Here is a 17,908-nt window from a genome sequence, read left to right as displayed (position 1 = left end):
GACTAAATGGGCATTTCTTCATAAACCCATTTCAGGAGCAAAATACCAGATACCCCTATCCCCTCCATACTGGTGGTGGTACATGCCAATCCTAGAGTGTGTTCGCGACTACGACGGGTCTGCCGCACTTCCGGCCATATCGCCGGATATCCGCTGAGTGACCCTTACAAAGTCCTTCTTGATTTTGAAGTGGTAAAGGTGCCGGTTTTGCTGCTGATTTTGGATCTAGAAGCGTAGTGGGACATGGGGCTGGAGGATGAGCGAAAGATGCTGACCGGGTCCGGAGATCCCAAGGAGGTAAGACAAGGCGATCGATTCAACCCTATGTCAAGGGTCAGGACCTAGTCCGCAAAACACGCCCGAAGCCCCTTTGGCCCTGCTCTCCCGGTCTAGAGTTTTCAGGGTCGGGGGAGCCGGCTCCTTTGACCCTTCCCCAGCACTTGTCGAGTGACCTTGGGCGAGTAGATAACTAGTCTTTCTCTGGTCTCGATCTCCCCATTCTATGACTATGGAGAAAGTTTAACGAGAGCGGAAATTATGTGTTGACTGCTTTTGTAAAAATAGTATTTGCCTGGCTCGTGTAGCTCAGTGGATTGAGCGCGGGCCTGCAAACCAGATATTCGCGGTTCGAGTCCCAGTCAGGGCACATGCCGGGGTTGCAGGCTGGTTCCCTGTAGGCCAGTTCCCAGCAGGGGACGCAGGAAAGGCAACCATACATTGATATTTCTCTCCCTCTCTCCTTCCCTTCCCCTCTAAAAGATAAATAAATAAAATCTTAAAAAAAATAGTATCTGTATTTTTAGTCAGTCATGTGTCCCTGATTTGACAGATTAGGGGAGCAGGAATCCCTGCCACATGTGTGGAGGTTCCAGAGATCTGGCTTTACACTAGTTTCTGTGAAGTGGTTTTTTTTTTTTTTTGTGGGGGCTTGGGGGCGCTATCTTTGGGGACAGTGTAGGGATGTGCAGTATAATTCTGTGATGAAAGAGAGCTCTTTCCTAGAGTAAAAATGCCAATGTAATGATAATTACTGACTGCTTACTATTTCAAATGTTAGTTTATGTGTGCTAATTCGTTTAAACCACACAATAGTCCTCTGAAGTATTAGGGACTATTATTGCCATTTTACAGATGAGGAAACAGGTGTAGAGAGGTTAAATGTCTTCTCTAAGGACACACAGCTAATAAACCATGGAGCCAGGAACTGACCCAAGCAGCATGGTTCCAGGGCAGACTCAGCCACACTGCTATACAGATTTACAGAAGCCAGCTAGCTTTTGTTTCCAGTCACATTTCCTATCTGTTCTTTGTCACTTCGGGGCAGCTATTTTGCACTTACGGGTTCAGGATGGTTGGAAACTAGTTTATCCCGTAATTTTTCCTAGTATTACTTTCAGAGAGAGGTCCAGGAAGACATGGAACCAGCCTTAGGAAGTTCAGGGAGTATACCAGAACTTTCAGTAGGGCTCACCACAGCAGTAGATGAGAAAAAGAAAGTAAATAAGTGGTCAATTTTAAAATTAAGAAAATGGAACTCTTTTATGAAGAACCCATACTTGTTGGAGATTAAGCCTTTTTATTTAGTATGACATTGGCTTTTCTCATTGACTGCAAATTTGACATTAAGTAGTCCATATTCAGACTTGTGTTTGGATTTGTTTTTCCAAAATAAGCCATGATACTTTTAATGAAAAATTATGAAAGACACAAAATGGTTAATGTAGTAGTATTGCTAATCGGAAAGTGGTATAAAGGTCTTGCTCCTAGGAGCTCTAATTTCTGATTTGTAACCCAGGCAGAATGTGATTTGTTTTTTGTTTTTTGATAACTTTTTTAGTATATATATATATATATATATATATATATATATATATATATATATTTAAGAGCATGGTTAAGAAGCCTTGTTTAATGAAAAACTAGAACTTTACATCCTAAGTAACACCGTTATGTTTAAAAGAGACCTTTGCCAATTGTAGGAATAAGTAGCCCGGGTCACAGCTGAATCTGCTCTACCCTCCCCAGCTTTTGTGGGCTTTAATCTCTTCCCTGAAGGGCATGGTACAGAATGAGCCAGGTTGTGTTGGAATTTTGAAAGCATAAAGAGGGATTACTAAGCCATTTCTTTTATTTCCCCCTATACCTTTTCTTTCCCTTCTTCCAAATGTGGACACGTGCATGACAAGTTGAAATACTGATCAGATAGACTCTGCTACGCCCCAGATTTAGGACTTTGCTGATGTTCCCACAGGGAATATGTTTTTACACTGCTTCCCTCGGAAGAAAGAAAACTAAGTTTGAGATTCTGCACCAGAATCAGAAATAAATAGAAAGGGCCTAGTGTTTCCAAGCTTGTGAATAGAGACATGTAAATGCCTTATATTGATAGTCTACTTAAGAGTCCTAGGAGTTTCACAAGCCAAAGAGTACTGGCTATAACCACCTTTAGTTAGACTCTGGTTAAAGAAGAGATTAGGTTGACCATTTTCATATTCCCAATTCAAGTTCAGATCTAGGGGAAAAAATGTTAGTTTTTCTCCTAACTTGGTTTATGATATAAGGACTAAATTTAGCTATTTCTAGTAATAATGGGACCCACCAGACTTTAGAACAAAACACTTTTGAAAATTACATAGTTTCTATATGAACATCTGGCAGCTTGAATCAATATCAGAAAAAGTCTAATTAGTGTTATCTCTCAATTGGGAGCCCCTCAGGGGCTCTTTGATTAATAAGTGATTAATCAAATTATTATAGATATTAAAGTACTTCATAAACTTTATAGTGTTGTGCATGCTTTATGTTTTTGCTAGTGAAAGTGAGATAGTATGTCCTTGTTGAAATGAACCAGGATTTGTTTTAACCAAGTATGGTAAGGCCACCTAGAGAAATGCCTGGGCCAGCCAGGAACAGAAGAAGCAAGGGAAACCAGACCTTTGGTTTCTGAGGGAAGGAGTGGGTGAGGCAGGATAGGCAAGCTTTAGCAATTTTAGGTTTGAATCTTTTCAGTAGGCTCTGGTCTACGGGGGTAGTTCCTCTGTTGTTTGTCACTTGGCCCTGGAGTGATTGGGCAGGTACAATAATTGGTGTAGTGTAGGAAAGTTAGATAAAGGAAGTGGTTAGTGATAAGCGTTTTGGATTGGTTGTTTTGCTTATGGGAGGCGTGCCCCAAAGATGAGTTGTTTACTATCTCTAAAATTTGCCAGCCCCTAGAGGGGCAGTCTTTGAAGGATTGGCAAGCCCCCTAAAATGTCAAAGCATCATAAAATACAGGAAAATTTTTTTAATTTTTTTTTTTACCTTGTTTGAAACTAGCCCACATGCCACAGAGCTGTGAGGCCAGCTTCAGTATTACCTTTCCTCCTCTTATGACCAAGACTGGTATTCAGATCCAATGGGGAAGGGAACCAGAGGGTGAAATACAGATGTTTTAAAACATGATTAATATAATGTCTATCCTCAGTAATTACAAGATCAATATGATTGGGAATATATATATATATATATCATAAGATTGCTGCTGACATTAATTTTGTTTTCTTTTTGTAGGAGGAAGCGGAGGAGGAGGAATTAGTGGTAAGAGCTGTCTCGGGTTTGGAACCATCCCAGTAAAAGGAAGTTTGAGCTTTATGAAAGTCTGAAGCTGTTTTAAGGAGTCCTTATGGTAGACACCTTGTAGAGAATAGGAGTGGGAAAAGCCTTTTAATAGTTCCTTCTGGTAGAGTGGAGTACTTGGGGTGGGGGGGCCTGGGAAGCTGAGTCTTTTCTCGGTTTTGGGCTTTAGTTGTATCAGGGAGCAGAGCACCATCTTGAGGACCTGGCACTTAGTCATCTGCTGTTGGTGGTTTAATAAATAATTCTGGAAGGAACTCTTCTTGGATAGTTCTCTGTGTTAACATTGCCTTTCTAGCCGGGCAGCTGAGGTGTATAGGCCTTGCTGTCAGATGAAGGAAATTGAAATTCACAGACATTATATGTCCCAAAGTGCTCTGTTAACAAGTAAGGCCTCCTATAGATCTACTTCAAGTCTGGCCAGGTTTCCTTTACCACCTTGTTTTTCAGATAGGACTGAGGCTTTCAGTGTATACTGGCAACCTTGGAAGGCAGGAATATGAAACTTTTCCCTACTACTTAGCATCAGAATTGAATGGGAGACCCCCATTCTGCCATTTCTGGTGGCAGTGTGGCTCTGCCAGCTGGCCTTCTGCACGGTAATTCAGAGGCAGCACCTTGGTGTGGTGGTTGTATTAATCAGAGCATATGGTTTGGGGATTGCTTCCCCTAAAACCCCCATTTTGGTTTTTTGTTTCTCCATCAGGATCCCCTAACAACAGTGAGAGAGCAGTGCGAACAGTTGGAGAAATGTGTAAAGGCTCGGGAGCGGCTAGAGCTCTGTGGTGAGCGTGTATCCTCCAGGTCACACACAGAGGAGGATTGCACGGAGGAGCTCTTTGACTTCTTGCATGCAAGGGATCACTGTGTAAGTCAACCTAAAGTCAGGAAGGGGGAAAGCTTACAGTGGCCGGAGATGACTTGGTTCTGAGAACCTTTCCATCCTAGTGTTTATTATGGACTAATATATGTCAGTAGTAGTGCTGAGCACTTTACATAAGAAATCTTACCTAGCCCTGGCTGGTTTGGTGTAGCTCAGTGGATTGATCACAGGCCTGTGAACCAAAGGATCGCAGTTCAGTTCCCATTCAGGGCACATGCCTGGATTGCAGGCCAGTTCCCAGCAGGGGACTCACGAGAGGCAACTATACATTGATATTTTTCTCCCTCTCTCCTTCCCTTCCCCTCTAAAGATAAATAAACAAAATCTTAAAAAGAAAGAAAGAAAAATCTTACCTGATCCTACCACTTTCTCTGGAGGCAGGTATCGTTATCTCTCCCCTGAGCCTCAGAGAAGAGACGAGATATCTCAACTTGTCCTGCTAAACAGTGAGGAAGCTGGATTTTGTACTTTTAAGTAAACTTGTGTTTGACTCTTATGTATAATACTAAGGTATTTTAAATTATAGGGAAGGCAAAGTTTGATATGATTGCTTATCTTAAAACTGATTGTGTAAGCATATGAAAAGATGTTCAAAACCATTAGCTATCAAGGAAATACAAATCAAAACCACAATGAGATACCACTTCATATCCACTAAATTGGCTCCAGTAAAAAAGATAGGTAACAAGTATGGGCCGATGTGGACAAATTGGAAACCTCATACATTTCTGATGATGAAAATGTAAATTGGTACAGCCTGTGCAAGACAGTCTGGTGGTTCTTCAAAAGGTTAAACGTAGAGTTACTGTATGATCCAGCGATTTTACTCCTAGGTATATATATACCTAAGACAAATGAAACATGTCTACATAAAAACCTGTACACATATATTCACAGAAACATTATAATTGCTAAAAAGTAGAAACAACATAAATGTCTGTGAACTGATACATGCATGTAATGAAATATTATTTGGCAATAAAAAGAAATCAAGCTCTACCCAAAACTCTAAACATAGATCACCATATTGAGCCAGCAATTCCACTTCTGGTTATATACCCAAAAGAACTGAGACTGTTGAAGGATTTGACGAAGATACATGTTTGTAGCTGCATTCACAAAAACCCAGGTGTGCGATATGTACATACAATGAGATATTACTTGGCCTTAAAAAAGGAAGGAATCTGATGTTACCACATGAATGAACCTCGACATACTAAGTGAAATAAACCAATCACAAAAGGACAATTATTACCATTCCAATTATATGAGTTACCTTCAGTAGTCAAATTCATAGAGACAGAAAGAACAGTGGTTGCCAAGTGCTGGGGGGAATTACTATTTAATGAGTACAGAGTTTCAGTTTAGGAATGTGGGAAAATTCTAGAGATTAATGATTTCAGGACATTATGAATGTACTTAATGCCACAATAACATATTGTTAAAATTGGTTAAAATGCTAAGTTTTATGTTATGTAAATATTTTTATGAGCAAAGCACTAGATTAAGATCTGAGAGTAAGATAGGCATGGTCCCTTCTTTCACTGAGTTATGAGCCAGAGAATAGTTAGTAAACTGGTAAGTCTCTTGGGTCTAACTCTTAGGATAGCCTTCACTGACCCCCTTATTTATTTGTAGATATTATGTGTGTATTTTTAGAGAGAGGGAAAGGAAGGGAGAAAAAGAGGGAGAGAAACATTGATTGGTTGCCTCTTGTACCCTGACTAGGGACCAAACTGACAACCCAGGCATGTGCCCTGACTGGGAATTGAACTGGCGACCTTTTACTTTGTGGGACCATGCCCAACCGAGCCACACAGGTCAGGGCTGACCCCCATATTTAAAGATGCTATGCTCCCTCTACCCCATTTTATTTTCTTCAGTATTTATCACTATCAGAAGTAACCTTATGGTCCCTGACTGGTATGGCTCAGTGGGTTGGGCATCATCCCACAAACCAAAAGGTTGCTGGTTCAGTACCTGGCCAGGGCATATACCTGAGTTGCAGGCATATGGATTGGGGTGTACAAGATAGAACTAATTGGTGTTTCTCTCCCTTTTTTCTCCTTCCCTTTCCCTCTCTCTAAAAATTAAAATTTTTTTTGTCTCGTGTATATTATATTTCTGTTATTCTCTAAGTTCCATAAGAGAGAGAGATATTGTTGTGTTTACTGTTGTAACTCAGCACCTAGAACAGTCCCTGGCATATAGATGTTGTATAAATATTTGTTGAATTAATAAGCACTGTGATATGGGGGGTATATGTTTCTGTAGGAGAAACAGAGGGACAGATTTGTGTGGGTATAGGGCTTGTTTAGAGAAGGTTTTCATTTTAAATTCTAAAGGAAAAAGATGAAAAACTGGAAAAGAGAGTTCCAGGTAGGAAAGAAATTCAGGTAACTGCAGGGAACTCACTACAGCCCAGAAGGGTGTGGGTACATAGGAAGGAGTGGTGAGAGGAGGGGGTAATACCGTTCCAGGTCATGAAGAACCTTGTAAGCCTTGGCATTAAAGCCAGCAATTAATGACTTCTTTTCTTTCCTCCATAGGTGGCCCACAAACTCTTTAACAGCTTGAAATAAATGTATAGACTCATTTACCTGTGGGCACCACCGGGACATCAGGACACTTCTTCGTGGCTTTGAACATGTCATTTGTTTCTTATTTGTGTAACTGTAAGTTCATGCGAACCTCATGGATTTGCTTAGGCAATAGTTCCCATGTAACTAGCAGTGATTGCATCTTCAATAAAGTCTAGTAATCTACAGACCTTTCTTTTATTTAGAGTTTTTTTATTTGAAAATTTCAAACAGGGATAGAATAATAATACCTCTGTACCCATCAACTAGCATGTATCTCTTTAATGATAAGGACTTTTTTTGGTTTACTTTGATGCCTTTATCACGTTTAAAATGAACAATAGCCTGTTCATAACAGTAGACTTGTGTGGCTCAATTGGTTGGGCGTCACACTGCAGAGTGAAGTGTTGCTGGTTGGATTCCTAGCTGGGGCACATGCCTGGGTTGCTGGCCCATTCCTCAGTTGGGGTGTATGCAGGAGGTGGTGGTTTGATGCTTCTCTCCTTCTCTTTCTCTCTCCCTTCCCCTCTAAAAAATAGATACATTCTTTAAAAAATAATAATAAAATGAATGATAATTGCTTAATATCGTTATTAAATACCCAGTTCATAATAAAGCTTATCTCTAAAGTGTCTTGACAGTTTTTGATCTCGGTGTCCAACAGGTTGCTTTTCTTAAAAAAAATTTTTTTTGGTGTCCTGGCTGGTGTTGCTAAGTGAATTGAGCATGGGCCTGCAAACTGATAGGTAGCAGGTTCAATTCCCAGTTTCAATTCCCAGTCAGGGCACATGCCTGGGTTGACAGCCAGGTCCCCAGTTGCAGGGGCGTGAGAGGCAACTGAATGTTTCTCTCCCTCTTACTCTCTAAAAAATAAAAATCTTAAAAAAATAATTTTAACAAAAAGGGAGTAAGAAGAGTGTAGATTTGTAGAGGGAGGGGTACTGGAGTCTAAGGTAAGAAAAGATCACCTGGGTAGACAGTGCTGGCAGTGAGAGATTGGTTACAGACATACAGGTGGGATTGATCCAGTAAATAAATATATTGAAGATAATGGAAGCTATCAGAGAATGAAGTTACAAATATGGGAAAGGAAAAAAAAACAATGAACTAAATAAATAATAGATTTCAGTGTAAGTAAATGTAGATGCCAATATGTGTATGTGTAGGGAATATATAACATTCCCTAGCTCAGCCCACAAAGAGGGAAGGCTTCCTTCTCCAATAAAGGAACAGGGCAGGACCCCTTGGAGAAATGGGTGATTCTAGAGCTAGGCACGGAAAATACAAGGTAAGCTGGAAATGAACATTTTGTTCTAGAAAGGAAGTGCTCAAAGAATGATAGGAACATATCCAAAGTATATTAAAGTCACTAGTCAAGTTTGGGACAATTTGAGCATCAAAATGTATGATGACAGTATAGGTTATAGCCCGTTGAATAAAATAGGAATCCATGAATCCATACAAATTAAGTGAATCAATTGACAATTTGGTGAAGAAGGCAATACAAATTAATTAAAAAGAAAGTACACTGGAGAAGCTTGGCAGGCAGTAATTTGGATTAAAGCTGGCATCACCAGTAATGGGACAAATAACTACCACCTACAGATAGCAATGAGGAAAAAATGTATCACTATAATTCCTGCAAAAAAAAGTTGAATCTAACCAGATAAATTGAGGGACATTCTATTAAATTTGTATAGAATAATACTACATCAAGGGTGTGAAAGTCAAGGAAGAACTGGATACCTTCTAAATAGGAGACCAAATAAACAAGACAGCCATGGCTTGTGTGGCCCAGTGGTTAGAGCCTCATTCTGTAACCAAAGGGGCCACTGGTTCAATTACTGGCCAGGGTGTGTACTATACTTGGGCTGCAGGTTCGTTTCCAGTCTGGGTGTGTATACAAAGCAACCAGTCAACAAACCGATGTTTGTCTCTCCTGTGATGATTCTCTTCCTCTCTAAAAGCAGTGAAAAAAATGTCCTCTGGTAAGGATAAAAAGGGGAAAAAAAGAAAGAACCAAGACAACTGAATGCAACATATGATACTAAACTGGATCCTTTTGTTATTAAGGGCATTATTGGGATAATTAGTAAACTTGAATCTAAATATTTGATGGCAGTGATATATCAGTGTTCAAGTTTGGAATTATTAAAAACCAAAGCCCCCAGTAAATCTGAAATGTGTAGAACAGAGGATGACTTAAGTCTTTTAACAGTACAAGCTGTGAGCCATCATAATCCCAAAATGTCTAGTGTTAGAACTTGACATGTTTTCCCATATAACAGTAAATAGCGATGAGGCTCTAGAGTACTGCTAGTATTTTTTTTAAACTGGCATCTGTTGACTGCTTTATTTTTCACTTTAAAGACAAGACTAAAATCAAACCCACTGAATTTACACTTTGCAATCTTAAAGAATCAAAAATAGCTATAATCCTAAAGTAGCTTCGAAGTGTTACCACTGAAATCAATTACAGATGTTCCCTCTGAAAGAGGCTACTATGAAGACTGAAAACTCAAATACTGATAGTGGCTATTCAAAATTCAATTTATGGAATACCTAGATTATAAATTGAACTAGAACCTGTTGTCAGTATAATATTCATTAGCAACAACTTTTTAACAGAACAATATTGTTTTAATATAAATCAGGAGTTTTAAAATCATCTCTATTGCTTTCAATTGTCACATGGCCATGAAACAAACACCCAAATAATTTCAAATGATCAGATATTTTAGGCAACAATTCTCATGTGTCAGCACTTTTAATATTGTACACATACAATTATAGTAAAAAGATGACTATAAACAAGATGCAGCCCCTCCATTTCCATGATCTGCACACTGCATTACAGTAAACCAAGTTTATATTCCACCATCAAGTGTGGTTCTCCCATTAGTTCACTTTGTGATGGATCATTAAGAACATCTTCAAACCAAATAGTCTTATCATTATTCCTCAAAATATCCAGTGAAAGGTTTGAGCTTGGAAGAAATGGAAGACACTGAACCTGTTGCACTGCCTTGAATTCCATCTGCAGTTTTAATGGAGCAAACAGAGCCTGGGTGTTTCTCATGTTTCTCAGTGTGGAAAAATTCATTTTATTTTGGTTGAACTGAAAAGTTTTTGTGATAATCCAAGAAGATGACTGGGCAAAAGTTCATTTTTCACACACGTAAAACCTCTTCAAAAAGATCATGACTTTCAAAAGGACCGAAAGTTTAGTAACTGTAATACTGTCCTTTGGCTGAGATCCAAGTCCTCTGGTATTCATCTTCAGCTTGCTCTGTGAGCAGCCTCTCAGCACCCTTACCATCCACAGTACTGCTAGTGTTACATATGTTGCTCAAGGGATAGGCTAGGTCAGTACCGACCAATAGAATATTCTCCAATATGTCCTGGCTGGTGTGGCTCAGTTGGTTGGAGCACCATCCCATGAACAGAAAGGTCAAAGGTTTAATTCCCAGTCAGGGCACATGCCCAGGTAACAAGTTCTCAGTTGGGGCGTGCACAAGAGGCAACCAATTGATGTTTCTATCTCACATTGATGTTTCTCACTCTCCCTCCCTCTCTCCCTTAAAAAAAAAAAAGAAAGAAAGAATCAAATGGAATTTCTGAACCTTAAAAATATATCTGAAATAAATTCATTGGATAAGATTAACAAAGGATTAAATACTGAAGAAAAAATCAGTGTACTGAAATGTTCTTGAAGCACAGAGCAACAGAAACTATAAAAACTGAAGCACACACATACATACACACAAAACCCCGAAGGACAAGAGGAAAAAAAACAGTAAAAATAAATGAACAAGGAAAATGCTGTGGGATTTTCCTTGGACATAAAAGGATAATATCAGATAGTCCAGAAGAGAAGGAAAATGTGGAAGTAGAGGGGGGGAGAGAAAAAAATACTTGAAGCAGTAATGGTTGAAATTTTCCGAATTTGATGAAAATGATAAACTCATAGTTCCCAGAAGCTCAACAGACCCCAGACAGAATAAACACAATGGAAATCATAACTCAGTTATCCTCAAACTGTTTAAAACTAGTGGGAAAAAAATCTTTAAAAGATGTATTACATAGAGGCACAAGGAATTGCTACACAATTCATAAGAAACAACTCATGTTTAAAGAGGTGAAAGAAGAAAATTTTGACTCAAGAATTCTGTATGTGCCCTGACCAGCATGACTCAGTTGGCTGAGCATCATCCCACGAAGAAGAGTGTTGCTGGTTCAATTCCTGCTCAGAGACATTGCTTGTGCTTTGGGCCTGGTCCCCAATTGGGATGCATGCAGGAGGCAACTGATCAATGTTTCTCTCACACATTGGTGTTTCTCTCTCTTTCTCCCTCCCTTCCCCTGTCTAAAAATAAAAATCAGGCTTAGATTTTATTTACTTGATCCCTGACCCAGGATCGAACCTGCAACTGTGATATATCAGGAAGACGCTGTAACCAAGTGGGTTACCTGGCCAGGGCCAGAAAAGAAACTTCTTTAAAACAAACACAGAAAAACTCTGCCTTGGCTGGTGTGGCTTAGTGGGTTGAGTGTCAGCCTATGAACAAAAAGGTCACTGGTTTACATAGAAATGGAGATCACGTGGAGGGTTAGCAACAGAGGAGTGGGAGGAGGAGAAGTGGGGAGAAGATACAGAGAATAAGTAGCAGACGGTAGGTAGGGGAAGCAGGGGAAGGGCAAGAATAGTATGGGAAATACAGAATCTAAAGAAAGAACTTGTGACATGTGACACATAGACATAAACTAAAGGGGGAGGATGGTGGGGGAGGGGAGGGGAATGAAGGGAGAAATGGAACAACTGTAATGGCATAATCAATAAAATTTTTAAAAGGAAAAATATAAATAGATAGATAGATAGATAGATAGATAGATAGATAGATAGATAGATAGATAATCTTTAAAAAAAAAAGGTCACTGGTCCAATTCCCAGGTGGACTCATGGCTGGGTAAGGGCCAGGTCCCCAGCTGGAGGCGTGCAAGAGGCAATGAAGCAATGTTTCTATCACACATTGATGATTCTCTCCCTCTCTCTCTCCATTCCCCTCTCTCTAAAAAATAAGTAAAACCTTAAAAAAAAAAACAAAAAAACTGCAGCTAACATATATAATAGTGAAACATATAATAACTAACATATATATTAGTGAAATACTGACTGCTTTCCCTCTAAGAATGGGAACTAGGCAAAGATGTCTATACCACCACTACTTGGATTCAACCATAAATCATAACCAGTAGCTTAATGCAACAAAGGGAAAGGGAAGAAAAAGGCAGTTAGGAAAATATAATTATTTTTCACAAAGATGTTTATGTTAACATGTAATAGGTTTATTATCATTGACAAAAATTAAAATTTTTGTTTTAATTTTTTAAGTTGTTTTTCTGGTTCCTTTTACTCAACTTTGTTCTTTTTCTTTTTAAAATTATTCTTCCATTGTTTTAATTTCTAACTTGGCTAATATTGATAAACAAACAAAAGCTCAATAATTCTCTAATTTTTAAGACAATAAAAAAGTCCTAAGACCAGAAAATTTGAGAATCATTGATCCAGGCCAACCTTTGCTCCAGCATTTTATAGATGGGTAAGCTGAGGCTTGGAGTGTGAAGGGGCCCTTCACAAGATTTTTGCTGTGGTCCTGACACTCCATATTTGCTTTAAGCCTTTGAGAATTGGTGTGACTGAGGTACCTCTACAGTGTATTCAATCTCTCTTCATTTCATTGGATCCTTATCTACATTTATTTATATTTGTACTTTTATATATAATTGTTTGTTATTACAGTTGTCCCAATTTTTCTCCCTTTGCCCCTCTCCACTTCCCTGCTTCCTATTTCCTCATGCAATCCCCACATCATTGTCCATGTCCGTGGGTTGTGCATATATGTTCTTTGGCTTTTCCCTTCACCTTTTTCAACCAGTCCCCTTTCCCACTCCCCCCTTACAGCTGTCAGCCTTCTCTACATTTCTATGCCTCTGATTCTAATTTTTTTTAATTTTAAAATATATTTTACTCCTGGCTGGTGTAGCTCAGTGGATTGAGCTCGGGCCTGTGAACCAGAGTATCACGGTTCGATTCCCAGTCAGGGCACATGCCTGGATTGCAGGTCAGTTCCCAGCAGGGGATGCATGAGAGGCAACCATACATTGATATTTCTCTCCCTCTCTCCTTCCCTTCCCCTCTAAAGATAAATAAATAAAATCTAAAAAAATTTTTACAGATTATGCCATTACAGTTGTCCCTTTCCCCTTTCATTCCCCTCCACCCTGCACACCCCTCCCACCCACATTCCTCCCCTTTAGTTCATGTCCATGTGTCTTAAGTTCTTTAGCTTCTACATTTCCCTCCCCCTATTTATTCTTACCCTCCCCCTATTTTCTACCTACCATCTATGCTACTTATTCTTTGTACCTTCTCTCCCTCTCTCCTCCTCGCACTCCCCTGTTGCTAACCCTCCATGTAATCTCCATTTCTGTGGTTCTATTCCTGTTCTACTTGTTTGCTTAGTTTGTTTTTGTTTTAGGTGTGGTGGTTAATAATTGTGAGTTTGCTGTCATTTTACATGTTTTTTATCTTCTTTTTCTTAGTAAGTCCCTTTAACATTTCATAAAATAAGGGCTTAATGATGATGAACTCCTTTAACTTGACCTTATCTGAGAAGCACTTTATCTGCCCTTCCATTCTAAATGAAAGCTTTGCTGGATAGAGCAATCTTGGATGTAGGTCCTTGACTTTCATGACTTGGAATACTTCTTACCAGCCCCTTCTCGCCTGTAAGGTCTCTTTTGAGAAATCAGCTGAAAGTCTGATGGGAACTCCTTTGTAGGTGACTGTCTCCTTTTCTCTTGCTGCTTCTAGGATTCTCTCCTTCATTTTTATCTTGGGTAATGTAATTATGATGTGCCTTGGTGTGTTCCTCCTTGGGTCCACGTTCTTTGGGACTCTCTGAGCTTCCCGGACTTCCTGGAAGTCTATTTCCTTTGCCAGATTGGGGAAGTTCTCCTTTATTATTTGTTCAAATAACTTTTCCACTTGTTGCTCTTCCTCTTCCCCTTCTGGTACCCCTGATTTGGATGTTGGAATGTTTAAAGATGTCCTGGAGATTCATAAGCCTCTCCTCATTTTTTCTAAATTCTTGTTTCTTCCTTCTTTTCTGTTTGGTTGTTTCTTTCTTCCTTCTGACCCACTCCATTGATTTGAGTCCCAGTTTTCTTCCCATCACTATTGGTTCCCTGTCCATTTTCCTTCATTTCACTATTGTAGCCTTCATTTGTTCATCTAATTTGCGACCAAACTCAACCAATTCTGTGAGCATCCTGATCACCAGTGCGTTGAACTGTGCATCTGATAGGTTGGTTATGTCTTGGTCACTTCATTGTATTTCTGGAGCTTTGATCTGTTCTGTTTTGGCCATTTTTTTGGTCTTGTCCTGCCTGTTACGTACTGAAGGGCAGAGCTTTAGGTGTTCACCAGGTTGGGTCACCCACGTTACTGGGTTGTGATGCTATATGTGGGGGCAGGGTCTGAGAGGGAACAATGGCGCTTACTCCACTCTCTGTTGGACCTCAGTACCTTCTGCCACTTCTCCCAAGCAAACTGAACCCTGCTGGTGCTGGTTCCAGGGTGGGTGGGCTTGTGTACATTCTAGGACCCTGTGGGTCTCTCCAACAAACTCTCCTGTGAGGCTGGGGTTCTCTCCCTGTGCCTCGACCCCTTCAGGTGTTTTCAGTTGGTGTTTTGAGGCTTTATTTCCCAGCACAGGGACCCTGGGCTGTGCGGTCTGTCTCGCTCCCCAATTATCTGCACACAAATGTGGGACTGCTGTCTGGTCAACCAGCCGCCTTGTGCGCAGCGCCTCGCTTCACAATTGCCACCTTGCTGGGTCTGCCTGTTGCCACCCTGCGCCTGGGGTCTGCCAGCCACTGCCCGTGTGCCCAGGGTCCACCCTCTGCTGTCTTGCATGCCCAGTGTCACCACTTCTTGTGCCATAACCCTTCTCCACTCAGCCGCCTGACTTTGCCCCACCTACTGGTCTGGATAAATGTGTCTATTTCAGCTTCTTGGCTGTCCAACTTCCATACAGTTCAATTTTCTGTAAGTTCTGATTGTTATTTTGTTTCTAAATTTTTAGTGTCCTTATTTTGATTATGTGAGGAGGCACAGTGTGTCTACCTATGCCTTCATCTTGTCCAGAAGTCTGCCTCTGATTCTATTTTGCTTATTAGTTTTTCTTCACTAGAGTCCACATATAAATGAGATCATATGGTATTTGTCTTTTATTGACTGGCTTATTTCACTTAGTGTAATAGTCTATAGGTCATTCCATGCTCCTTATCTGGATTTCAATGTCTCTGAGCTTTTTTTTTTTAAAGGCTTTTCTCTATGCATACCTCCCTCCACCTTACAACTGCCAGGTCCCTGGAATAAACTTCTTGAAAAATTTGTTTATACTCACATTTCTACTTTATCATCTTTCACTGACTCATTCAATTAATATTTTATTCAGAGCTGCCTATGTACTACATATAATTCTAGGTGCTGATAATTCAATGAATTAAACAAAATTCTTACTCTTGTATTTTATTGTTCTTTAATTTTCACACAAGTATGTTTTTTAATTGATTTTCGAGAGGGAGGGAGAGAGACAGACAGACAGACATCTGTCTGGACAATGTGAGAAACATTGATCAGTTGCCTTTGCATACTCCTGGATGTGGGATTGAACCTGCAACCTAGGTATGTACCCTGACTGGAAATCGAATCTGTAACCTTTGGGTATATGGTACAACGTTCCAACCAATTCAGCCGCCCAGCCAGGGCAAATCCTTGGTCTTTTAAATATTACATTCTAGGGAGGGAATTCAGGTCCAGAAAAATAGTCTGGAATGTGTAAAGGGCAAAAGAGGATTACTGGGAGCTCTTTCATTGTAGTATTGGTGTGTGTATACCTTTGACTGACTTTATATTGGCTTGACTGTCTTACAACTTTGTAGGGGCAGAGGTTAACTTGTAGAAAACCACTGACAATGTCAATGATTCTCTTCTGAGAGCAATGCAAATGATTGCTATCCATAGTAATTTTGTCCAGTAGAGATGGAATTGATTTCCATCTGATGGAAAAGATCATTCTAAACATTAGTTTGCTCCTTAATAGGTTATTAATGATTTTGCAAATACTAGCATTCCTTTAGCTGATAATCTAAATCTTTGAACCTCAAATTCTCATTTGAACAAGTCCTACCAACTTAGTGTTTGTTTCCTACATTATTTAGGATAATAACGAATGAGTAGTTTAGTGTGATGAAGAAAATCTTTGGCATGTGTTCATTTTATATTTGTATAAAAGTTATGTTACTCACCTTTTTAAATTGAATTTTTGGGGATGACATTGGTTAATAAAATTATATAGGTTTCAGGTGTACAATTCTATAATACATCATCTACTGGTTGTACGGTGTGTTCACCACCCCAAGTGAAGTCTCCTTCCATCATTATTTATTCACCCTATACCCTTTTTTATCTCCCCCACTTTCCCTCTGGTAATCAGCATACCATTTGTCTATTTGATGTTTTTTTCCTTAATTCCTTCACATTTTTCACCTAGCCCTGCAACTCCCCTTCCCTCTGTCAGCTGTCAGTTTGTTCTCTATCTATGAGTTTGTTTCTACTTTAACTTATTTTGTTAATTAGATTCCATATATGAGTGAAGACGTATGCATTTATCTTTCTCTGACTGGCTTATTTCACTTAGCATAATGCTCTCCAGGTCCATCTATGCTGTTGCAAATGATAAGGTTTGCTTATTATTATTTTTCTTTACTGCTGAATAATATTACATTGTGGAAATGTACCACAGCTTTTTATCCACTCATCTAGTGGGCACTTGAGTTGCTTCCAAATCTTGCCTATTATAAACAATGCTGCAATGAACATGGGGGTGCATGTTTCTTACCTATTGAAAATTGTAACTTTGCAGGCTATAAGAAAATAAATACATATAAGATGTTATAAGTTGTAAGACTAAAAGCAGGGTAAAAGGACAGCTTTTGACCGGTGGTGTACTATATACTATTTCATATAGGGCCAGTACATCCTGTAAGTCAGTAAATCTTGTAACTTCTCTCTTAATTATAAGTGGGATCTCTCCTCTTCTCCCCATCTTCACTGCCACCACACTAATCCATACATACAATCAAATCTTCTCATCTACTCCCCACCTACTCCCATCATCAACTATCAGATGATCACTTTAAAAAACATTTATCATGTCCCTCCTCTCCACTGGCTTCTTTAAATGGTGGAGTCAGTTTCCTTATGGTGGACTCAAGTTTTGTGTAGCCCAAAGCTTACACAATTCGGGAGGTCCTCTTTAAGAAAAATAATACATTAGGTACTGGGCCTTGAAGGGAGCAGTGCAAATGACAGGTCTACAAACTTACGCTTTCACTAGCTTCACTATGAATCCATCTCTGCCTACACGTCTTCTTGGCTCGTTTTTCTCTACCTCGGGATCTTTCTCCGTGCAATTCTTCTGCCTTCCTAGAGGCCTTTCCTGCCACTATTGGCCGAGTTAACTCAGTATTCCTGCCAGCTCCTCGGCCTCCCTGATTTCCCCAACTGGGGTATGGACTTTTACGGAGGCTTTCCCTTTGCTCCAAGCATCCAGGCAGAGCCTCCATTTTATTCTGTGCGAATGGTTGCTCTTTTCCACCATCCTCAAAAAGAACCGTGGAGGGGCGAGGTTTGCACCTATGTAAAGGTCAGCGAAGGCCGGTGAGGAGTCAGCCGTAAATCCCTCCCTCTTTCGTTCCGCCCCGC

General features: G+C 39.9%; 1 protein-coding gene, 1 non-coding gene and 1 pseudogene across 2 annotated transcripts; 1 reads left to right on the top strand and 2 right to left on the bottom strand.

The window, feature by feature from the left end:
- Window positions 1-128: 128 nt before the first annotated feature.
- LOC119052413 (cytochrome b-c1 complex subunit 6, mitochondrial) lies at window positions 129-7,262 on the top strand. The gene is made up of 4 exons (XM_037149667.2): window positions 129-297; window positions 3,550-3,576; window positions 4,319-4,480; window positions 7,045-7,262. The coding sequence occupies exons 1-4, from the start codon at window positions 244-246 to the stop codon at window positions 7,075-7,077; spliced, it is 276 nt and encodes a 91-aa protein (XP_037005562.1). The 5' UTR covers window positions 129-243; the 3' UTR covers window positions 7,078-7,262.
- Window positions 3,300-3,416, bottom strand: LOC119052563 (small nucleolar RNA SNORA61). Its single transcript, XR_005083157.2, has one exon. It is a non-coding gene; the product is annotated as a small nucleolar RNA SNORA61 (small nucleolar RNA).
- A 2,663-nt stretch (window positions 7,263-9,925) lies between the features above and the next one.
- LOC119052164 (proteasome maturation protein-like) lies at window positions 9,926-10,435 on the bottom strand (annotated as a pseudogene).
- Window positions 10,436-17,908: the final 7,473 nt, after the last annotated feature.

This window comes from Artibeus jamaicensis, unplaced genomic scaffold (genome assembly GCF_021234435.1).
Source record: "Artibeus jamaicensis isolate MK-2021 breed Jamaican fruit bat unplaced genomic scaffold, CSHL_Jam_final scaffold_847, whole genome shotgun sequence".
Classification (NCBI taxonomy): Eukaryota; Metazoa; Chordata; class Mammalia; order Chiroptera; family Phyllostomidae; genus Artibeus; species Artibeus jamaicensis.
The sequence above is the reverse complement of the archived record's forward strand: the minus strand, read 5'-3'. Positions and strand labels throughout refer to the sequence as shown.